At 41.9% G+C, this 21737-nt stretch overlaps 1 protein-coding gene across 1 annotated transcript in view; it reads left to right on the top strand.

The window, feature by feature from the left end:
• Positions 1 to 6164: 6164 nt before the first annotated feature.
• ANOS1 (anosmin 1) overlaps positions 6165 to 21737 on the top strand; it is a 104918-nt gene continuing 89345 nt past the window's right edge. The window contains exon 1 of the mRNA XM_063127520.1: positions 6165 to 6511. Within this exon, the coding sequence (XP_062983590.1) occupies positions 6290 to 6511 (222 nt within the window). The 5' untranslated portion in view covers positions 6165 to 6289. The remainder of the gene's footprint in view (positions 6512 to 21737) is intronic.

The raw sequence follows: 21737 nt of genomic DNA, 5'->3' as shown, positions 1-21737 counted from the left end.
AACCCTAAAAGTGATAGATAGTCTAATAAAGACCTGTGAACTTCCAGGGTTGAGGGCACAAAGGTAAGAAATATAGGGTGACTCATCTCATTGTCTGAAAACACTTTAAATGCCAAAAATGAACTCTTTTCTTTGCAGCTACCTTTTATTTAGGGTGTGGCGGACAACATGCTGCCCAGTCACAACCATTCTAAAATCCTGGTTTTTTGTATTGTTTTTTAAGCCACATTGCAGATAAAAATGGCCCTCAGAGTTGGATAACCTGTGGCTTTCCAGGTGTTGTTGAACTCTATGGCTAATGGTTGGGGATCATTGGAATGGCAGTCCTACATCATCTGGAGAGTCACTCTTGACCTTACTGTACATACGTACCTGTAAATCAGGATAACTTCATGCATCTACAAAAGCTTATGCCATAATAAATTTGTGCATCACAAGACTCTGAGTCTATTTTGTTGCCACACTATAAACCTCTGGAATGTGAAGCCTGTGTAACTATCAATCTAGGGGTACAATCCTATTGATTGTACCCTTAGTGATCATAAGCCCCCAAACTTGGAGGCGTTTGATCATCTAATGCAAGGTGGAAGGACTTCTGGAGGCAATCTTCACCTCCCTGTCCTCTAGTCCTGCAGATTTCGCTAAACGGCTTTTTAGTCCCTCTAGTAGTGGGTGCTTCGGAGAGGAAGGGAAAGATGCTCAGGATACCTCGTATCCTGGTCTCTCTGCCCTTCTCCCTTCCCCATCCACTGGAATGCCCCCCCATTCCCTGTCTCTGAGGTTAGGTTTTCAAGAAGGCTCCTTGCATACTGGGCAGACTCCAGATGTATGCAAGAAACTATTTTTAAAACCCTCAGCTCCTCCTCCAATGCCCCTGAGGATTGAACATGCACAGTGCCCTCATGCTGACAGTTTACAAGCTGCTCTTTGCTGTCAGTGTTGATACAATGGGCCTATTTGCATGTCATGACAGCCCACTGTGGGTCAATTTACCTTCGAGGACTGTCATATCGTGCTGGGAATCCATAGACACTTGGCTTGCTGTGTCGTGCAAACCTATAAATAACCCTTAAATAACAAGCCATGGATTATTTGAGGGTTGTCTAACCCTAAACAACTCTTGTCACTTGGGTTTGCATGATATGACAAGCCACGCAAGCCGGGCACCCTTGTGCATCATGCAAAAATGGTGTCTGTGAATGCCCGCCACAGTACAACAGCCCCCAAGGGTAAGTTAAGCCATGATGGGCTGTTGTGTTGTGCAAATCAGGTCACAGAAATACTCATTTTCTAAGTCCAATATCCTCACCATAGAATTGCTGGACCTAGATTATATAGGATGTGCAACTAAGTGATAAGTAGCTTACTGGTTGTGCAGCTGTTGTGCAGTCGTCATCGTCCCCCATTCTAAAAAGTTGAAATGCCTCTCCTACATCTTAGCAGCAGTTAAGAGTTTTAGGGCACAATCCTATGCATGTTTAGACAGAAAGAAGTGCTACAAGTTCCAGCATTCTCCAGCCAGGTGGCTGGGGAATGCTGGGAGGTATAGGTCCCGTCCCCCCATTTAAACATGTGTAGGATTTCATCCTTAACCTAAAATATTTTGGTATTTTGGTCCTACCCCTTTTGCATTCGATCCCACATACCATTTGAAGGTGGCCCCAAGGAGCTTCTCTAAAGTGGAATTTGGCCCTGAGGCTGAAACAAGTTCATCATGTCTATTCTGGGGTATTATTATTATTATTATTATTATTATTTTACTAAAAAGGGTGTAGTTGCTAGATACATATTTAAAGTAATGTCTGTTTTGGCCCTGGGTTAGCATCAGGCTATAATATAGCTCTACTAGTTCATGTTAAAGAGACTGAGGTAGTACGAACACTAGTTATACTAGCTAAACATAACAAGTAGTTCTTATTCATAAAGTAGTTCTTCTCATAATCTTAGCCAAATTTTATTAGCTCAAGATGTTTGGCATTTTAAATATTGCAGTTTCTACCTAGGGGCACTGGACTTAATGATTTCAAAACTTCATGTTTAAACAACACACTGAGGTTTTCTAAAAGCTTCACCTGCTACGTTAAGCATGAAATTGGAAGTAAGCCCCTCTAAAAATTCAATAAGGATTAGTTCCAAAGAAATATATTTAAGATCAGATCACCAGGCTATTATCTATTGACACTTCCTTTTTACAGCCTGAGTGCAGTCCAGTTGCACCAAGCAGAACAGGACCTAAAATTGCTGGATTCGTTGCAATGTCATATCCCTGCCAAATGTCAGAGAGAACCATTGGCAGAACTAAGTGCAGAATCACGCAAGCTTTCCAGAAACCATTGGAGTTGCAAAGGCCTTTAGGGTGGTGTCCAATTTTCTTCCATCCCCTTGAGATATTGAACACAAGTTGTTGTGTGGGCATTCAGCCTGTCTTTGGTCTTGGGTGTCAGAGTGACCCTTGCCAAGTGACTCTTAAGTTTGCTTTTGCGTTGTATGGCAGCTCACAGGATTGAGCAAATGAAGGAATTCCTTTTGCTGAATTTCTGAGGCAGACATAGCTCATTCCTATATACGTCTGTTCAGAAATATGTCCCATTGAGTTAAATGAGGCTTACTCTCAGGTAAGTAGCTATAGGATTGCAGCCACAGTGATGTTTTTATGGACGTTAAGTATCATTCAAAAGTTAAAATCCAACATAAGTCCTACTTAGAGGCGTCCCATGGATCTACTCTAAGTAGGACTTATGTTGGACTTTAACTTTTGAATGATACTTAACAACTTCAGATGTTCTTGGAGGAAATGGATTTCAGTCTGGTTTCAGGCCAGGGCACGGCACTGAAATAGCCTTGGTTGCTTTGACCAAAGACCTATTCTGGGTGAAAGACAGGGGGAGTGCTACCCTGTTGATCTTCCTGGATCTGAGTGGGTTTTGATACCATTGATATCTTACTGGACTGGCTTTTTGACATGGGAGTAGGAGGCACTGTATTACAGTGGTTCTGCTCCAACTTGCAGGGCCAGTTCCAAAGAGTGGTATTGGGATTCCTGTTCCACCCCATGGCTCTATTCTATCCCTTTTGCTATTCAACATCTATATGAAGCCGTTGGGTGAGGTCATTAGGGGTTTTGGGCTTGGGTATCATCAGTATGCTGATGATACTTAGCTCTACTTCTCCTTGTTGTTGGAGTGGTGAAGGTGCTGGACCAGTGCCTGGAGGCTGTAATGGGCTGGATGAGGGCTAATAAACTGAAGCTGAATCCTAATAAGATGGAAGCTCTGTGGATTGGTGGTTCCCAAGTCTGGGAATTGGGTAAGTGACCTGTTCTGGATGGGGTTGCACTCCCTCTGAAAGAGCAGGTGCGTAGCTTGGGAGTACTCCTAGATCCATCCTTGTCACTGGAGGCCCAGGTGGACTCCGTGGCCCAGAGTATTTGGGGTCAGCTTCAGTTGATCCACCAGCTATGGCCTTTCCTGGGCAGGGACAAACTCACAGTAGTGCATGCACTGGAAACTTCCCAATTAGACTACTGCAATACACTCTACATAGGGCTGCCCTTGAAGACTCAGAAGTTGCAGCTAGTGCAAAATGCAGGAGCTAGACTGCTCACTGGAACATCCTATAAAGACCATATAAGACCAGTCTTAAAAGAACTGCATTTGGCTGCCTAAATGCTTCCTGTTGGAATTCAAGGTGTTGGCAATGACTTTTAAAGCCCTAAATGGCTTCGGACCCCTGTACTTGAGGGAGCACCTCTTCCTATACATGCCTGCCCAAGATTTGAGATCTGTAGGAGGAGCCCTCCTCCACGTCCCACCAACGCAAGACATACATTATGGTGGGACATGGGAGAGGGCTTTCTCTGTTGTGGCACCCCAGTTGTGGAATACCCTTCCCTTGGAGCCCCACTGGCACTAACAATGGCTTCATTTCGGCGCCAAGTTAAAACATGGGTCTTTAGCAGAGCCTTTGAGGGCTAAATTTTCCATGGTCACACATAATTTAATTTTATTGCTTTTAATTTTTATACTGGTTTTAATTTGTTAACAATTTAATACTTTTTAAGCTGTATATATTTATGTTTACATTGTACACTGCACTGAGATCCCAGTGATATAGGTGGGATTCAAATGTCTTAATAAAATATAAGTTTAATAAAATAAAATAAAAATATCAGTCCTTAGTCATGACTAAGTTAGGTCCCATTCATTTCAATGGGTCTACTTTCCGTAGGATTTATGTTTACCCCAAAGCAAAACCCAGGAGCATATGTTAATGATAGAGATGTGAAATTTGGACAAAGAAAATGCAACAAGATCTGTACACATCACAAAGAACACCTGCCTGAACTCACACTAGTGCAGCAATACTCTGGTAAAGGAAGGCCTGATGGGAACTGGTTTTATATACAAAACTTTGGTCTATTTTTAGGTTACTAGGCTTCATGTACTTGCCACACTCAGAAGTAGTTTACATGTAGGTCAGCTAATTTTGTATGAAAAAATGCTCATACTAATTTTGTATGACAATATAAGTTTACATATTTGTATATTTGACTGCTCTTATTATGTTTAAAATTAAAATGGAGATTTCAGAAGGAATGTAACACCACAGTTCAAAATATTCTGCTGGTGTAGCGGTCTTCTCTAAGAATCGGTAAACATTTATATATACATTAATTAATGCTGTAATCCTATGTACATACTTATATGTAAATCCGTTGAACACTGTAGGCTTTACTTTTGAGTAAACACATTTAGGATTGCATGTATGTAACTTCGGTCTTAGGCTGCAATTTAGGCACACTCATTTGGGAATATGCCCATTGAAATCAGTTGGATATTCTGCTTTATGAATCAGCAAGAAATCAAACTGTACATGTTGAATAATGCTTTGGGAATAGAATCTTATGTTGGGTGCTGCATAATAAACACTTGTATGCACAGGTGTTTGTGTCTAAAGGCGTAAGAACAGATACAGAAATGGATTCTTCATAGCTTTTTTTTTTGCTTGCATGAAGTTTTGCTTCAATGCACAAATATTCTGTTGGGCAAAGTGCACCTGGTCCATCTAGTTCAGTGGTGGGAAATGTGTGGCCATCCAGATGTTGTTGGATTGCAACTCCTATCAACCCTAGTCAGCATAGCCAATGGTAGGGGATGATGGGAAGTGCAGTCCAACAAGGGTCACATGTCCCCTATTCCCAATCTACTTCACTATTGGCTACTCCAGCTTCCCCCAACCTGGTACTCTGCAGATGTTGTTCATCAACTCCCAGAATTCCTGACTACTGAGTATGCTGGCTGGGGCAGATGGGAGTTGAAGTCCAAACCAGACAGACAGAGGATACCAGTTTGGAAACAGTTGGCTCTACTCTGACTGGCAAACACACTCTTAAGGTTTCCCCCAGTCCTGCTACTTGAAGCTACACCCAACTTTCTTGTGTTTATTAAGCCACCGTAACACCAACATAGAGCATATGTAGCTGACCGGGTGTGTCGTTCAGAACATGCAAACACACGAGGGAAGCCCTTAAAAGGAGCGGGCTTCCCTCCTAAAGTCAGCAGAGGTGCAGCGTAGCCTTAGGCAGCTCTAACTCTGTCCAGGCTCACAGCCTGAAGGAGCTTGGGGCGCATCGCCCAGGGACGGGACGGGACGGGGGCAGCTCCTGGTCCTGGAGAGCATAACCGGCTCTCGTTTTGCGCCCCCGCACCACTGCCCACCGTACGTGTTACACTGCGGACTTCGCCCCTTCAGGCTGCTGCACTACTGAGGGTGCAAGCAGGTGCAAGGCGAGGCGCCCCCGTGCCCGGTTCCTGCCCGACTGGCGAGAGTGGGGCGCACTCCGGAGGAGCTTCGCCGCGGCCCGCCCAGCGCGCTGGGCGTACACGTGAGAGAAAGTTATTAACCCCAAACGCCTCCTGCCGCCTCAGCCTGTCTCCGCGCGACCTGCCTGCGCTCAGACCGCCCGCCCCTGTCGGCCGCCCTATCACTCAGGTCTCCCGCAGCCAATCGCGCAGCCGTCTGTCACCCTTTCCCCACCCCCTCCTGGGAGTGAGGGGAGGGCTGCGCGCTGGAGACTGGCGGGGGGTTGAAGAGAGTTGAATGATTGAACTTTTTTCCGCCGCCGCCTCCTCCTCCTCCTCTCCGAGTTTCTGCCGCGCCGAGGCTTCTCCGCCTCCTTTGCTTTCCCTCGGCGAGGGGAAACGACGGAGCGGCACGCGGAGTGTGGAGCGTCTTGAGGCGGCCCGGGGTTGCCTTCTCCTCCTCCCGCGCCCTGCTTGCACACAAAGCCATGGGGTTTAAGGAGCCCGGCGTGCCTTTGACCCTTCTCCTCTGGATTACGGCTTCCTGGAGCTGCCTGGCTGGCTCTGCCGCCGGGGCTGGGGAAGCGGCGGCGGCAGCTCGCAGGCAGGACGAATCCTTCTCCACGGCGAGCGTCTACGGAGCCAGATGCACCTCCAGGTGTCTCAGCTTGCAGATCACTCGTATCTCCGCCTTCTTCAAGCATTTCCAGGTACGGGGAGGCGGCGGCGGCGAAACTGCAAGTAAAACAAACCGCTCCCAGGCAGTGTATCTAGGACACCCCCCCCCCCACACACACCGGTTAACAGCGCAATCTTGTACGCGTCTCCTCAGAAGTAAGTCCTGTGGAGTTCCATGGGGCTCCCTCCCAGGTATAGGGCTGCAGCCTTAGTGAGCGTGATGCTCGAGCCACGGCTGCGATGAAACGCGAAGGGTTGGCGGCACAGGGCTTCTTTATTTGGGCGTGGGTGGCTCGTTAGATGTCGGCGCCTGTGCCTACGGCTGCAACCCGAATGCCCGTTTTACTCGGAAAGAGATCTCGTTCACCTCGGCGTGCCTTCCTCCCGAGTAAAAAGGCGTCAGGGCGGGCGAACGCCAGAGGTCCCACTTGGGTCCAAGTCCCGTTCAATTCGGCGGCACTTGCTGCTTTCGAAACGCGTGTGATGGGGCTCGCAATCCCAAGCAAGCGTGCCGCTTTGAAATCAGCCCCAGTGGAATCGATTGAACTTCTAAGTAAACCTCGTTGCACCTGGCTGCTACTCTTGCGCCTAAGCATCCCTGGCGCGAATGAGTTACTCCGAAGTTAACTCCTTTAGACGATTCTCGTGTTGCCGCCGGCCCTGGTGGCGACACAAGGATCGACTTGTCTGCGCTTTCAACCCGAGGCTTTTATAGGGGTTGTGGCGATTTTGATTCGCATTAATGATAGCAGAGAGCTACAGTTCAGTTGACCGGATCCCCCTTATAAATTAACTTAAGCATCAGAGCGTGATTTCTATATATGGGATTCTAAAGGTGGAGGGGTACTTCTAATTCAAGTTATTTTGACTGTAGAATAGGGAGTGGTAGTTACTCCAGTTTAAATCATTAACTTAAGCTGGGTAAATTTGTATATGTAATATAAGGGAGCAATCTAAAGATCTCTTAGGCAGCAGCCCTAGACACAGTTACCTGGGATTGAACTTAATGGAACTTCTTTCCAAGTAGACATCCCAAGGATTGCACTCTTTGCAGTTCTATATGCGTCTACCTGGGTGTAAATCCAACTGAACTTTTGAGTAGACATGCTGAGGATTGCACTGTTAAAGCAGATTATTTACCACTCACCCCCCCCAACAGATCCTAAACAGCTCTTTTCCTTTTTTTCAGTGTATATTCACTGGTGGGCCGTGTTCCTTGTTACATTAATAACAGTCAGCACAGAATTGGTGGCATTTCCTTGCTACTTATGAGAAGGCATAGAACTGTGTGTTGCTCAGTAATTATGGGTACATGCTTAAGATCACTAAATGAGGATGTGTTGTTTTCATCTATCAGAGAGATAAAGAAGTTACTAATCTTTCTCATCTGGTTAGTATTTATGTGCATAGTAACTGTGAGTAACCAAAACATGACACTTATTCTGGATTAATCCACCTGTGATAGAAGGGTGTGATTTTTGGTAAGGAATCTTACATACTACCTGGCCAGTGTGTTCCTGAGTGTTGTTTTAATATAGAAATTACTGAAAAGATAGAGCGATACAACCCTGAAATGTAGAAATCCTGAATCTAGAAAGATAGAATCCTGAAAAGGTAGAGGATAGCTACTCTTTTTTCCCCTCCCCACCCCCAATCCCAGATCAAAGATTCAGTTTATGGTTACTGATCTCTCTCTCTCTCTCTCTCTCTCTCTCTCTCTCTGTGTGTGTGTGTGTGTGTGTGTGTGTGTGTGTGAGAGACCTGGCAGATGTCTGAAGTGGTGTTTTTTTAAACGTGTCTTGTTGAATACTGCCATAGATTCTACAGTTGTATCTTTGTAATAAAACTTGCACAAATTGGCTTCCTTGTTTGGCCAAGAGCAGTTCATTACACTAACTTGCCAAACACTTTTTAGAGCTCAGACTGCCTAATTCCATTGAAATCTATGACAGCCAGCCTGCCTCTTTATAGGATTGGCCTGTACATTCCAAAAACAGGGTGCATTGAAAAAGGTGTCCCTAAAGGCAAGGAGAGGAAAAAGTTAGTTTGTTCTGTAGATCTTTGCAGGTGTGCCATTTACTGTGCATTTCTGTCTTTGGCAGTTATTTTGATAACATTGGGCGTGTAAGTTAGAACGCCAGTGCTTTTTGCCACAGGCAAACGTGCTAGAATAATTCATTCTGAGCATTCATGTGATTGTCATGTTTTTGCACTGCATGGAAAAAGAAGGGAAATAGATGGCTCCCTTGGTGTGTTTGAGTCTGAGTAAGTAGCTGCTAAAGGGGGACAGGATGAAGATTAATAACTGGGTTTTACATTATTTATTCTAAACTTTGTTAGTCTGCGTGGCAATGTTGGGGTGTCGATACACTCCTGACAGCCATTTGTACTATCTGTTTCGGCAATATTTTGAAAGTGAAGTAAAAACAAGATGGTAACAGATGATTCTGCAGAGGTGCTTCATCTGCAGAACTGCTGTGTGTTGGAAAAGTAGATCTTTTGCAAACTGTGGAATTTTCTTGGTTTTGTTGCTCCAGAAATTCATCCGTATAAGCCAATGTACTTTGGTGCAGCAGAAAAAAGATAAAGATCCATCTGTTCTGTTACCATAAGACAGACATTACATGTTATTACAGTTTTATCATATAGAATTGCAAAACATTTGTACAGAATAGATGTAGTGGCACCTAGACACTTTTTGTGGAAAGTGTGTGGGACACTGGATAAGAACATAAGTGTCATGCTGGATCAGACCAAGGGTCCATCTAGTCCATCTAGTTCACACAGTGGCCAACCAGCCATCGTCCAGGGACCAATATGCAGGACATGGTGCAACAGCACTCTCCCACCCATGTTCCCCAGTAACTGGTGCACACAGGCTTACTGCCTCGAATACTGGAGATACTTTACAAAATAAACAAACTCAGGCTTTCTTTGCTATTGCCATCTGTGCTTAAACTATTAATCACAATCTACCACTTTTAGTGGTACAAAAATGCAATAAGTGCTGGAGCCATAGTTGGTCTAGAAATCTGGATTAGGATAGCCTTTGTGAGCCATGAGAGATTAACATTGCAAACCTGTACATGTCTACTCAGAAGTAAGGCTTCAGTGAGGCTTTACTTCTAGGGGATTGAGTATAGATTTACAACCTAATTATATTTTTCCATATTCATCTGCATAGAAGCTACTCAGAATATTATTAATGGACTTCTAAACTCTGTCATAGACACATGTATGAACCTGTTGCTATTGTTTGGTCTTCTTCCCTTTCTGGAAGAAAGTCTGTGCTACAGGACAGAATTAGTGGCACAACTGTTCTGGATGTTCATCCTGCATGGCCAGCTTTGGGGTAACCAAGATAGGGGATAAGGTACCTTGCTTAACAATAGGGTATATTTGTGGCCAGGCTGTGCTTCTTGCAAAGACTTTGGGATGCTGCAATGGTATGTGTTGTAAAGCCACAATGCTATATCCAGTTAAATCTACTTTATCCCCGTTGACATCAACAGGACTCAGGTGCGAGTTGTAATCTAGGTGAAGATCATACTTGCCATTTAGTGACTTAACTCTTGGCTTCTCTTAAAACTAGTATGGACATATTTGTTATATCCATAAATTCTATAACCATGTTGAATTTGGTACATATTGTTGACAAAGTGATTTAAGAACTCTGATATGACAAGAATCCCATTAATTCATTTTTTGATACAGTCACCCCTAAATGTATCCTCAAAATATAGACTCTATTAATTTGCACGGTATCTTTGGCTATTGGGTGGTATAGAAACGCAATAAAAATAATAATAATAAAAATAAAATCTTTGTGTGTGTGTTGAGGTGGGGGGGAGAGTGGAATTAGAGTGGCTAGAGATACTATACATTCATAAGCTTATTTTGAGGATGAAAAAGCAGCTAGCATGTGAGAAACTATCACACTTAACAGCTTTCCCCAGCCTGGTGCCCTTCAGCTGTATTGGACTGCAGTTTCTATCAATCTGGGAGAGGATGCTGGGAGTTGTAGTCCAATACAGCTGGAGCACACCAGCCTGGTGAACGGTGGTATATTGGTTGATACTTGGGCCTCATTGACTGATGGGAATATCAAAATGGGTACTCTCCTGTTAGTTAAGCTTTGACATTCGGTCCAAGCAGAACTCAAGTTACAGTTACTACTGTGTTCACATGATTACTTATATTTTATGAAGTACAGAAGCTTTCCAATAAAGAGTAGTTACTGACGAAATGGCAAAGTAAAATTAGACTAGGTTCTTACTTGTTTATTTGGGAGTAAATTGTGCTGAAATCAATGGGAAGTATTAAGCAACCATTTATAGGATTGAGCTGCACAATTTGGGTCAAGAATCCTCTATCAAACTACTAAAGAATAGTTATACTACATTGCACTTTGCTTCTTTTTTGTTATTCTTGTTTTTTATGGACTTTCAGATTCTCACATTCTTTATTGATTAATTTATTACATTTCTAATCCACCCAGTAACTAATCTTCTCTCAGCAGATTAAAACAGTTAAAAACCTAAAATGCCACAGGACAGTTAAAAATATAAAATAAAATACAAATATCTAAAATAATGGATTATAACATAATGAAACATAGTAAGCAATTGTTTTCTTGATATCTTAGATCTTGTCTGAGAATTTAATAACTTAAATGCATCCTCCCATCCCATTTGAAAGTGGACTTCCACCCCATTTGAAAAAAAGATGTTAACCTTTTAGAGAAACTCATTATGGGAATGTATATATGATGATTCCAAAGCACAGCAGTACAAGACAAATTAAAACAAATCAGGACTAGATGGTGAATGTATGTACTCATACTTCCTGTTATCCCACAGAACACTGGAATTCACATTCAAAGGATAATCTTTTACAGAGTGTTATAACTACTTCTGTCAAGGACAAGCGGACAGCAAATAGTCAATGGTGGGTTAATAGTCAACTCCATGGTTGATTATCGAGGGGGTACTCCTCACACAATGTGATTATAATCAACCATGGTGTGTATTAAGATTAGCGTTGAGTTGACTATTAGTCAACGGTGTGTTTTATTGATACATCCACTCTCCTTCCCAGTCCTCCTGCTGGTATCCCATCAGCCATTGTGAATTCTGCCAGCTGGATTAGAACAACAGTTGATGCTTTGGTCACTCTTGCCAGGGAACTCTGTAGTCGCTGAAAATAGCCAATTGTGTGTGACAAAATAAGCAACTGTGCCCGACGCATGACGCGATAATCAACAATTGTTCAAATAATCAACTCTGCACAGCGTTGGTTATTTGCTTTGGTTATTTTGGCCATATAACCAGCCGTGGTGTGAAAAAGTCCCAACAGATGACACAATAACCCACCGTTGGTTGTCGTGTTGTCTGAACCCGATCAGAGTAATGATCTTAGTCAATCCACATGAACCAGGAGTAAGGAAAATGTGCAAAAGCACATTTTGTTTCAAAAATGCAGTCTACATAAACTGTGTATATGTGTGGCACGTGCAAGAGAACACACACATGTATATATGCCTGCTTGTGTGTGTGTGTGTGTGTGTGTGTGTGCATGTGCACACCTGCACACACACCCATGCATGCACATACACATACACACACACACACACATTTAGTGATCCACCTGAATTGGCAATGGGAGTGGGTAATAAATCCAGATAGATAGGGATGTGCTGGCTTTTAAAACCAAAACTTCCTTCTATGAACATGTATTTTCTTCAGGAGATATATCAAAAGCAGGAAATCATTCAACCCAGTTAATTATATTGAAAGGGGATTAGTTTTTTTTTTAAAAAAACTGTTGTCAGTTGGTTGTAACTCTTTTTGTTTTACAGTTTCAGTGGCTGAAGGAGGCAATTTACACCAGCCAGTTTCCAGTGAAAGGCCTTTTTATGTGTGTCTTTTCTTGGCATGATTTCTTTCTGAAGTAAAAACTGCTGACAGAATGCACATTGCCAAACAATAGTGATTACATTTTAATTAGCTGGGGTGAAATAAGCTGCAAATTACTCAGTTAAGACTTAATAACTGGCTGTTTCCCCCTACCCCTCTGCAAATCACTGCCTTTAACCCTAACCTGTGAGAGCGCAGTGCAACCTATCCAAATTACAGGGGATTAAATACTCCTAAAACATGAAACAACAGTAATGTACAAAAAGTAAAGTGATCTTGTTAATAAATGTTAAGCTTTCTGTTCTCTTTTAATTGGGAAAAAGAGAAGAAGAGGAATAGGATATGTTAAACATCTAATGCCCTCACTATTTGAGATGGGCTAGAGATGACCAGGTCAAGCAGGTGTGTGCTGCATTGTTCTGTCATGAAAACAAAGATGACTTTACCACTGCTACTTTACCATAGCAATTTCAGAAGCTCTTTAAAGTGTAAATGATTCCACAGTATAATAATTCATTACCTGTCTTAGATTTTAAAGGAAGTCAAGCCCTGGCATAGCTGAACAGCAGGAGCAATTGTCTTTTAGTAAGAAATACAAGACATGTGTGTTCTGTCCTAAGAGAACTCTGATTCATCTGCACCAGACTTTGATTTAGTGTATCGAGACTTTGCTTTGATGGCAGTTACTAAGCTGGTCTCAAAGGAAGTTAAAGTAGGCTGAATGATGCTTTTTACTGGCCCAGCATCTATTGGGAATAGTGTAGAAGCGTTGTTGTTTATCAGAGCTGTTCTTTACGGTCCAAAACATGCACACTTTTCCTCAACATAAATCGGTCCAGTGAAAACAGGTTTGAACTGTGTGTGTCCTATAACTGGTCAGAAAAGCTTGGTGTGACATAAGTAGTAAAGTACACTTGTGAGGTTGTGAACAGTAATTCATGTTTGGAACTACAGAACAGGATGATGCAGAAATATGGGGAGAAAAGACAGATAAATCTGTGTTGCATATAAACAGATTTGTGTCTTGCTCTATTGTATGAGACAGTTGCATCATGTAGCACACGTGTGATTTTAGAAACTCCTGTCTACTTTTGTATGACATAGTTGTTAAAATATTGGTATTGGTCAAGAAAGAAGAGGGTTCAAATTCCCTTTCATCCCTGAAGTTCACTGGGTACCTTGAGGCCTAACTTGTGAAACAAGGTTGATGTGTATATAAAATGGGATAACCACCATGTCTTGAGCCCTTTGGGGAAGAGCAGACGTTAGGATATTCACATGACAAATCAAATGCTTTTAAGAATACAGCTGTGACTGTGGTCTTCATCTGTAACTGTTAGAATTGACACCCCACCCCCCATTTCTAAGGTTTGAGTAACTTGTGGTGTTCTGTAGTGGATGAAATAAACTTATTAAATGCTCCTCTGCAGTATCCATTGTAGTTCATGACTTGGTTTGTTCATATTCTTCTATCTTGTTGATCTGACTCTTGAGAATTTGCTATAATCTAGAGAAGATGGCCATGCAGTTCTCTTTTGGAGCCACCTACTGGTTCCCTGTATGAAGTGTGGAGAAGTTTGAAGGAGCAGGTGAACGTATTGCCAGATACTTAAAACACAACAGGGACTTTATATTATCTAGAACCCTACTCAATAGCATCACCGTTAAAGGTTATGTTTTGTTATGCTTGATTTAAGTGGGGTTAGATAAGTAACCACCATAACCATTTTGAGTGCTTTTCCCATAGGGGGAAAATCAGTTCTGGGGCATAACTCAGCTCTCCTTTGTCCGACCTGCCCCAAATTTTGCACGTAGATAGCTTTGTATTTGCTAGAGAATTAGGTAGGTTTGCTGCATAGCACAGCATATTATAGGGGGGAAAGGATTAACCCCCATATAAGACCTCATGGATGGAACTTAGCATTGTCCTTTGATATATAGGTTTATGCGGAGTTCTTCTATTAGGACATTTCTTAAAGTGTGAAAATTCAAGAAAAAAAGAGTGAAAGTTATGACCAACCACCTGTTCTATGAAATATGGATGGAAAGCTGCCAAATTTTCCAGGCTGGGTGAAAATGGGCTAACTAGCAGCAAGGTCAAAATCCAGCAAGATCGGTCAAGGATTGGGGTAGATAATCAGCCTCCCCTGCAAAAAATCCTATTTGTTTGTATTGAGGGGAATAGGTTGGAGGTTTTGGAATGTTTGGGCTGAGCTGTGGCATGCAGCTAGAGAAGGAGGATTTAAAGGGGCCCTGTAGCAGTGACGCTTGGTCCAGGTTATATCGATCAAGATATAAGGCAGAGAGAGGGGATTAAAAGTACTGTGCCCTGCCCCTGCAGAGGGGTGGTTGATTCACATTTTTTGTTTAACAAAGTTACAGTGTTTTTTGTTTTTGTTTTTAAAAGGCTGCAATAGAAAGCGCAGGAAATGTGGAAATCAGGGGGCTTATGCCGTGTGTGTGTGTGGGGGGGGGGGGCATGGGATAGGGGTTCCATGCTGGGAGGAGGATATGGGGGGTTCATGCCTGTGTCTGCAGGATGGGGTCTCAGGAGGTGATGCCTGTGGGGTGGGGGTTGTGTAGGGGCTGGAGCCTTGAGTGTGATGGCAACAAAAAGTGAACAGTTTGGCCCCCATTGGGTTGCAGCAGTATGGCAAGGGCAAATACCGCCCACCCCCCTCAGCCTCCAGCCCATTTCTACTTGCCTATACCAGTGCATGAGTTAAATTCAGGCAGCTCCAGTCACTAGCTTCAAATTGTATTGGCTCATTGTTTATGTTAATAATGGCTAAGGATGCATTTGTAGTGGCTTGCAATTAGCTGGGGATCCATTTTCAGCTACAACAATGAGCTTCATCCCACATACCTGTTTCCTTTGAATTATTCCCTATAGCGTTTAGCTTTCGTTGTTGTTGTTGTTGCAATGCGGCAGTGCTTTGCATACCAGGAAGAGGGTTTAAGGGGGGAAATGTAAAAATATATATAAAAAATCAACGGATGACCCAATCCGATTCAAAGTTGGTATGCTTAAAGCTCTCCTTAATATCTATTACTGTGCTGATTTTGATGTTTCTATTTTTAAAGCTTATGCAGATGTAAACATTTGTTTAATTTTATTCAAATATTGCTCCTGCGCCCCAGTGGCTGCTCGGAAGATACGCTCGAAAACTAGTGGCTAAATACAGCGAAGCTTTTCCCTTTATAGCACAATTAAAGCAGGATGCATTGGAGTACTTCACAGTCAAAGTAGATTATAAGGTGGAAAACTTCGGAGTCCTTTGCACGCAATTTGCAGTGATTGCACAATATAACCCCGGAGTGATAAAGCTCAATGTATCAACCGATTGTTGAAGCCTCTTAGCAACTACAGTAAGTACTGCCCCTGCAATACTATATGCTGCTAGCAGCTTCTGGTGATAACGCAAGGTTGGGAAAGCTGGGAAAAGCAGGGAGAGGGACAAGGGGTATAGGAGGCTGTAGGGATTTTTACCCCGGCAGTGGGGTGTAGCCCCATGGGGGATAAACTGTTAACCTTTGTATGGCTGGTTGCTGGCTTTCTCTCTATATCCCGACTTACTTTCTGCTAGCTAGCGCTCAGGCTGACAACCTCTTCACTCCTACAGGACTATAAGCGGCTTTATCTTTGGGTACAGAGAAGGCTACAGAAACAGATACCCAGAGATGCTTAATCACCATGAAATGAGGGAGCAACTCTGATTTGGCATGTGTAATATCTTATAGGTCTGAGCACTCAGGCTGGCTGATATGTCCCAGAGCCTTGTGGTTCACCAGTTACATGTGCACCCCAATGGGCTCCCACCTGCCATCACTTGCTACACATGTTCAGGTCTCTTTGTCCAAGGCGTGTTGTGGTTTGAAAGGGGGTTGGGGAAAAAGGATTTCCCAGTTTGTGTGTGTTCAGTTCAGTCATAACTGGCAATCCATTGTAGGTTTTGCCATTGATTATCTCATAGCCTTGAGTCTTCTGACGGGGTTGTGCTTGGTGCCAGCTTGGTCTGCTGTCTTACTGGACATGGTTTTACTTCTATATTTTTAGCTTGGTTCCTTATCTGTAAAATGGGATTTAGTATGTCATCACATATGGCATGGATGAGTATATATCATGGCATGCCAAAAGTAATGTATAACATTTTTCTGAAATTCTCTACAATCTGGGATGTAAAGTTTAGTGGTGATTGATTACTTGATACCTTGATCACTGCAGAGTTCAGGAAAGCAGATTTTCTTCTATAACTGGTTCCTATGCTTTACATTCCTGACCTTGAAGGTCCAACTAAGGTATCTGTTCCTTCCCTATATAGTAGAATTTAGAAATATGCATATTTCTGCTTGCATTGCCTGCATCAGTGATTTAATGTATCAGTTTGTATAATTGTGCTGACACAGTAGTTCTTATGACTCATCCTCAGCATGTGTATTTTGGTTACAGCAATTGTATTTTTTATATTTTGGATTATATACATTGATTAAACATAATGCAGGTCTTTAAAGCTTAAACTGTCCTTTTTCCCCCTAATGTTCATTGCACCTTGATTGAGTTTTATTTGGAAATTTGTACAGTATAAATAGAACTTAAGATAAACCATTTAAATTTAAAGATTATGAAAATCATCCATTATTTAAATAAAATTACTTAGGTGATTTTATGTAACAGGAGGTGGGAAATCCTTCCCAGAGCCAGCATCACATCTAGTCCCTTGCCAGGGCTAGAGGTGGGTTGGGGGGAGAACTCTTATTGCTCTTTCTGTTCCGGTGGTTTATCTGTCCAACCCCCCCCCCCCCCGCCTCCAATTTTCCTTCCCACTAAAACCCATGGGATGGAAAATGCCTATGTCAGCGCAGGTCTGGAATAGGTTTGAGTCCTAATCCAGGGGCATACCGAAGGACCATGGGGGCTTTGGATGTGACAGGTGCCCCATTGCCCTTCTAATGCACCCAGAACACCAACAATAAATTCATGTCTGCATATAGCTTCTATTGGTATACTGGGGCTTTGCATTGGAAGTGTCATTCTGCTGGTAGAGAACCTGTTTGCTGATGAAGCAGCATTCCCACTGCAGTCACCCAGCTTTCAGGTGACCGTTAGGATTACTCCCTAATTAGCAATCAGAAGCACATTTTAAAAGATACTTAGGGCACAATCCTATGCATGTTTAGACGGGGGGGGGGGAAGCATGGCTGGCTGGAAAATGTTGAGAGTTGTAGGACTTTTATTTCTGTTTAAACCTGCATAAGATTGTGCCCTTATTTTAATATGTGTATCAGAGGGGGAACCCCTGTAAAGCTGGATAATTGCTTGAAAACCAGACCAATTTCCCAGATGTTGAACAGTTATGATTTTCTTGGAGTAAGTGCTTGAATTTATAGGCCTGTGAGACAGAATGGTATTTGAAGGCCTGCACAGTCTAAAGTGGTTTATCCAATACAGTGTGTTAATTTTATTTCCTTCCAGTTGTTTTATGGATTTATTAGAGATCCACTTCCATCAGGAGAATGGCTTTTAAAAAGAAAAAGAAAAAAAAGCAGATGGTGACTATTGTACACATCAAAGGAAAAAAAAAGATGCTGTGAGACAGAAGAAAATACTACTTAAACCAGAGTGTATTTAAGATGTTAATTCAAAGTTGAAGACATTGATCATGGTTAAAGTGGTAAATGTGTGGATGTTTGCCCATTCCTTAATCTGTGCTAAAGTGCAGCGATCAGAGGATCATGGCTGGATTTATAGCATTCTGAGGCTTTACCCATCTCCGACTTTTTGGACCTGTTTGTGTAGGTCACTGTGTTTAGCCCATGATGAGCCTTTGTGCATGCAGGTTAGATTTTGAATATGCAACCCTGCCCTACAACAAACTGAGGGTTACCCAAGAGTTGTTTAACTCTCACTTAAGTTTTGCTGGCTATGTTTGCAGGACATGGGGATGGGGGCTGCATATTCAATGCAATGTAATGTAGCAATACTGCCAGTTATCTAGGGTGACCATATTTTAGAAACCAAAAAGGAGGACAACAACATGGTCGCCCCCAAGGGGGCGTGTCCAGTACCAAGGGGGCATGCCCACTTGAACATAGCCTTGGTCACATGTCTGATTTTACAGCACACATTTAAGACAAATCTGTTCTACATAACATCTTAATGGTTTAAAATCACTGAAATAAAGAACAAGTGAGAGATTCAATGTATCTGAAATTAACTTCACTCACTCCTACTTTTGTAGGTTTTGCTGTACTTTGAAGCTTTTGCTATACTCTGTGTGTTACATTCTCCCCTTCCCTCAAATATCTTTTCTGACTGTATCTTCACTCATTGCAAGCTGTTGTTGTTGTTAACAGGGTTTGCTACTGGCCCCAGATCTGTTTCAAATTTGGTATGGCTAAAGCTCTACCTAAAAGCTATCATGGTGCCAACTTTCAGCTCTTTATCTTTAAAAATGACAGTTTAAAAAATAATAATTTTAAAACCTCAATTTTTAAAAAAATCCTAAAAAATCAATGGATGAACGGATCTGTTTCAAATTTGGTGTGGCTAAAGCTCTACCTAAATCCTTTCATGGCACAAAGTTTCATCTCTTTATCTTTAAAAATGATGATTTTAAAAATAATAATTTTAAAACCTCAATTTTTAAAAAAATCCTAAAAAATCAATGGATGAACAGATCTGTTTCAAATTTAGTATGACTAAAGCCCGTCCTAAGAGCTACCATTGTGCCAAGTTTCATGTCTTTATCTTAAAAAATGATGGAGTTATAAGCATTTTTGTTAATTCCCATTAGAGCTGCTCTTTGGGGGGGGGGGAAATCCGGATTTCCCCTCCCCGTCCCGGATTTGCCATCAAGAACCCGGGCAAATCCGGTCATATGGTCACCCTAAATTATCTGTCTGCCAAGAAAGTGAGTAGGATTTTTAAACTTTATATTTAAAAAGTCTTCCTGTGTAATGAACATTAACACTTAAGTAAATATTTAAAAGTACCTAACAAAAACTACCAATATGTATATCTTTCAAAATATATGAACAGCACTGTATATAGAATTTGAATTATTAAAGTTTGAAAACCATGGGGGGGGGGAAGCAAGGACTTTCTAGCTCTGAATAATGTATTCCTTACAGAAACTTAATATAGACAGTTGAGTTACTAAGTTCCAAATATGGGGGTGCTTTAGGTTCCCAAACATTTACTGCTCATTAGAATGCATAATAGGAAAAAAGTCACCACATTTTAATTAATATATAGACAACCAAAACTGTGGTAGAAAATATCCATCCATTAGTAAGTTGGTCATTTGTATTGGTCCCATGATATAGTGTGGGCAAAAATTATGTTACAAATTATATATAGGGTTCCCAATCCTGTGTTTGGCTGATAACACTAATAGTGGGAGGCATTTGATGGAGATAGTTGGCTTGATAGTATTGTGGTTTTAATTAAAAACTGGCTATTGCCCACAACAATGAGCCAGAATGCTGGAGAATCCTGACATCATTTATGTGCTGTGTGCTGGCTCTTCTAGTCAGCAGAAATGGCTAAATCAACTAGAAATTCAAAGTTTAGCATCTCATCCAGATCCAGGGCTCCTGGCTCCTTATAAACTGGTTTTATAATCTGTTGCTGGTTTTACAATTCCTGGATTGATAAGGAGCAACAAACTAGGAGTGCTGGTATTTATTTATTTCTATGCTGTTGTACACAGGTCTGAGGTTTTTGGAAAAGAGTTACAGAAATATTTTAATAAATAAAATAAGTATATGTATTGTGTGAATCTTAATCCTTACCATTCACCAATTTCCCCTGTAATTTCTCCTTGCTGTTTTTCTGTGATGGTTAGAAGAATTGGGTCTGTGATTGTTGGAAGAATTGAAGTAGGGAGGTAATGATGGAAAACTGATGGGGAAATCTATCTGCATCTATCCCTTAGATTTTTGGGGGAGGAATTTAGAGCTGTCTTGCCCTATATAAATCACTAAAACCTCATATGATATGCCTTATAGAGCTCTATCAGATGAGTGTTTTATTGCACACTTGTTACTGGGTAGTCACAGATTTTTGCGAGTCTTTTATGACATCATCTGGCCGCTGCGTGCCTCCCACCTCTTCTAGTCTTCTTTGCATGACAAAAACCCCCACAGTAAGTCTGACTTATTTTAAAGATGGAAGTTGCAGCTATCTCCTGCTGTGTGCAGGAGAAGCAGTGCGATCAAAACAGCCCACTGAATGGGCCACATGCAAGTTGTTTACTTCCTCTTTCAAAAGAGGAAGTAATGAGGGACAAACACATGGGCACAGAAGTGACGGTAAGCAAATGCAATTTCCCTTTGTGTGATGATGCTCTGGGGTGTTTTTTGTCATGCGAAGAAGGCTAGAAGCGATGTCATGAGAGGGACCCGTGAAAATCCGTGAGTGCCCAGTAATAGCGTGCAATAAAATGCTCATCTGATGGAGCTCCTAGGGCCCACTTGGAATTGTATTCTTATGCAATTTAACCAGCATCATGGAAGCAGAAAATCACATTTCTCCACCACTTTCTAGACAAAATGGGATTATTTGTTTAGGTGCTTTTGGAGGGCCTTCTATAGGTTTCAAATGTACTGGGCTTTTGTAGGAATCTAGAGCCATGCAATCTGTAGACCATTGTTCATAAAGTAATAAAAAACAGAACACAGTATTCTGAGCCCATGTACACAAGTGTGATCTAGTCCCTGTTCTGTTATTCCATTAGAGGAAAATCAGATGTTTTGAGTATAGCAAAATGCATATGAGTAAGAATAGGCAAAAGAATGCTACCTAATAAATTATGTGGCATGTTGATTAGCTGTTAGGTACACAAATGTTTCCGTACAGAGCTGAGTTGTGTTCTAGTTCAAGTCTCTGGAAATAATCCAAAATAGATCTCTAAGACGAAACCTTGGCTTTCTAAACTTGTTTGCATAGGGCAGGCATCAGGGAATCTCTGACTGACTAATGTGAATTCGCTTATTAATTCTTGGCACTGGACACTATATATGAATTCAATTTAGTTCCTACTTTTTATGCCTTTCAAAAGTAGCTTGTTAAAGTTTGAAATTCCATAGCTTCCTTCGCTCTCATTTGTCAGTTTATTTCATTTGTGTCAGTGACTTGCATTCAGATTCAATGCAAGATTTAACAAGACTGAGTTAGGAGAAAATAAACTTAGACTAGAAGATATTAATAGGGCTGTAAGACTTGATAATGGGCAATACCCAGATGTTACTGTTGTTTTCATTTGGATGATGTATCAAATTCTACAGTGTTTTTCTGCCTAAAGTACCCCCCCCACCCCGGTTCATACTGTATGGTGACCAA

The sequence above is a fragment of the Elgaria multicarinata genome, chromosome 5 (assembly GCF_023053635.1).
Source record: "Elgaria multicarinata webbii isolate HBS135686 ecotype San Diego chromosome 5, rElgMul1.1.pri, whole genome shotgun sequence".
NCBI classification, from domain to species: Eukaryota; Metazoa; Chordata; class Lepidosauria; order Squamata; family Anguidae; genus Elgaria; species Elgaria multicarinata.
This window is presented reverse-complemented; position numbering and strand designations above follow the sequence as displayed.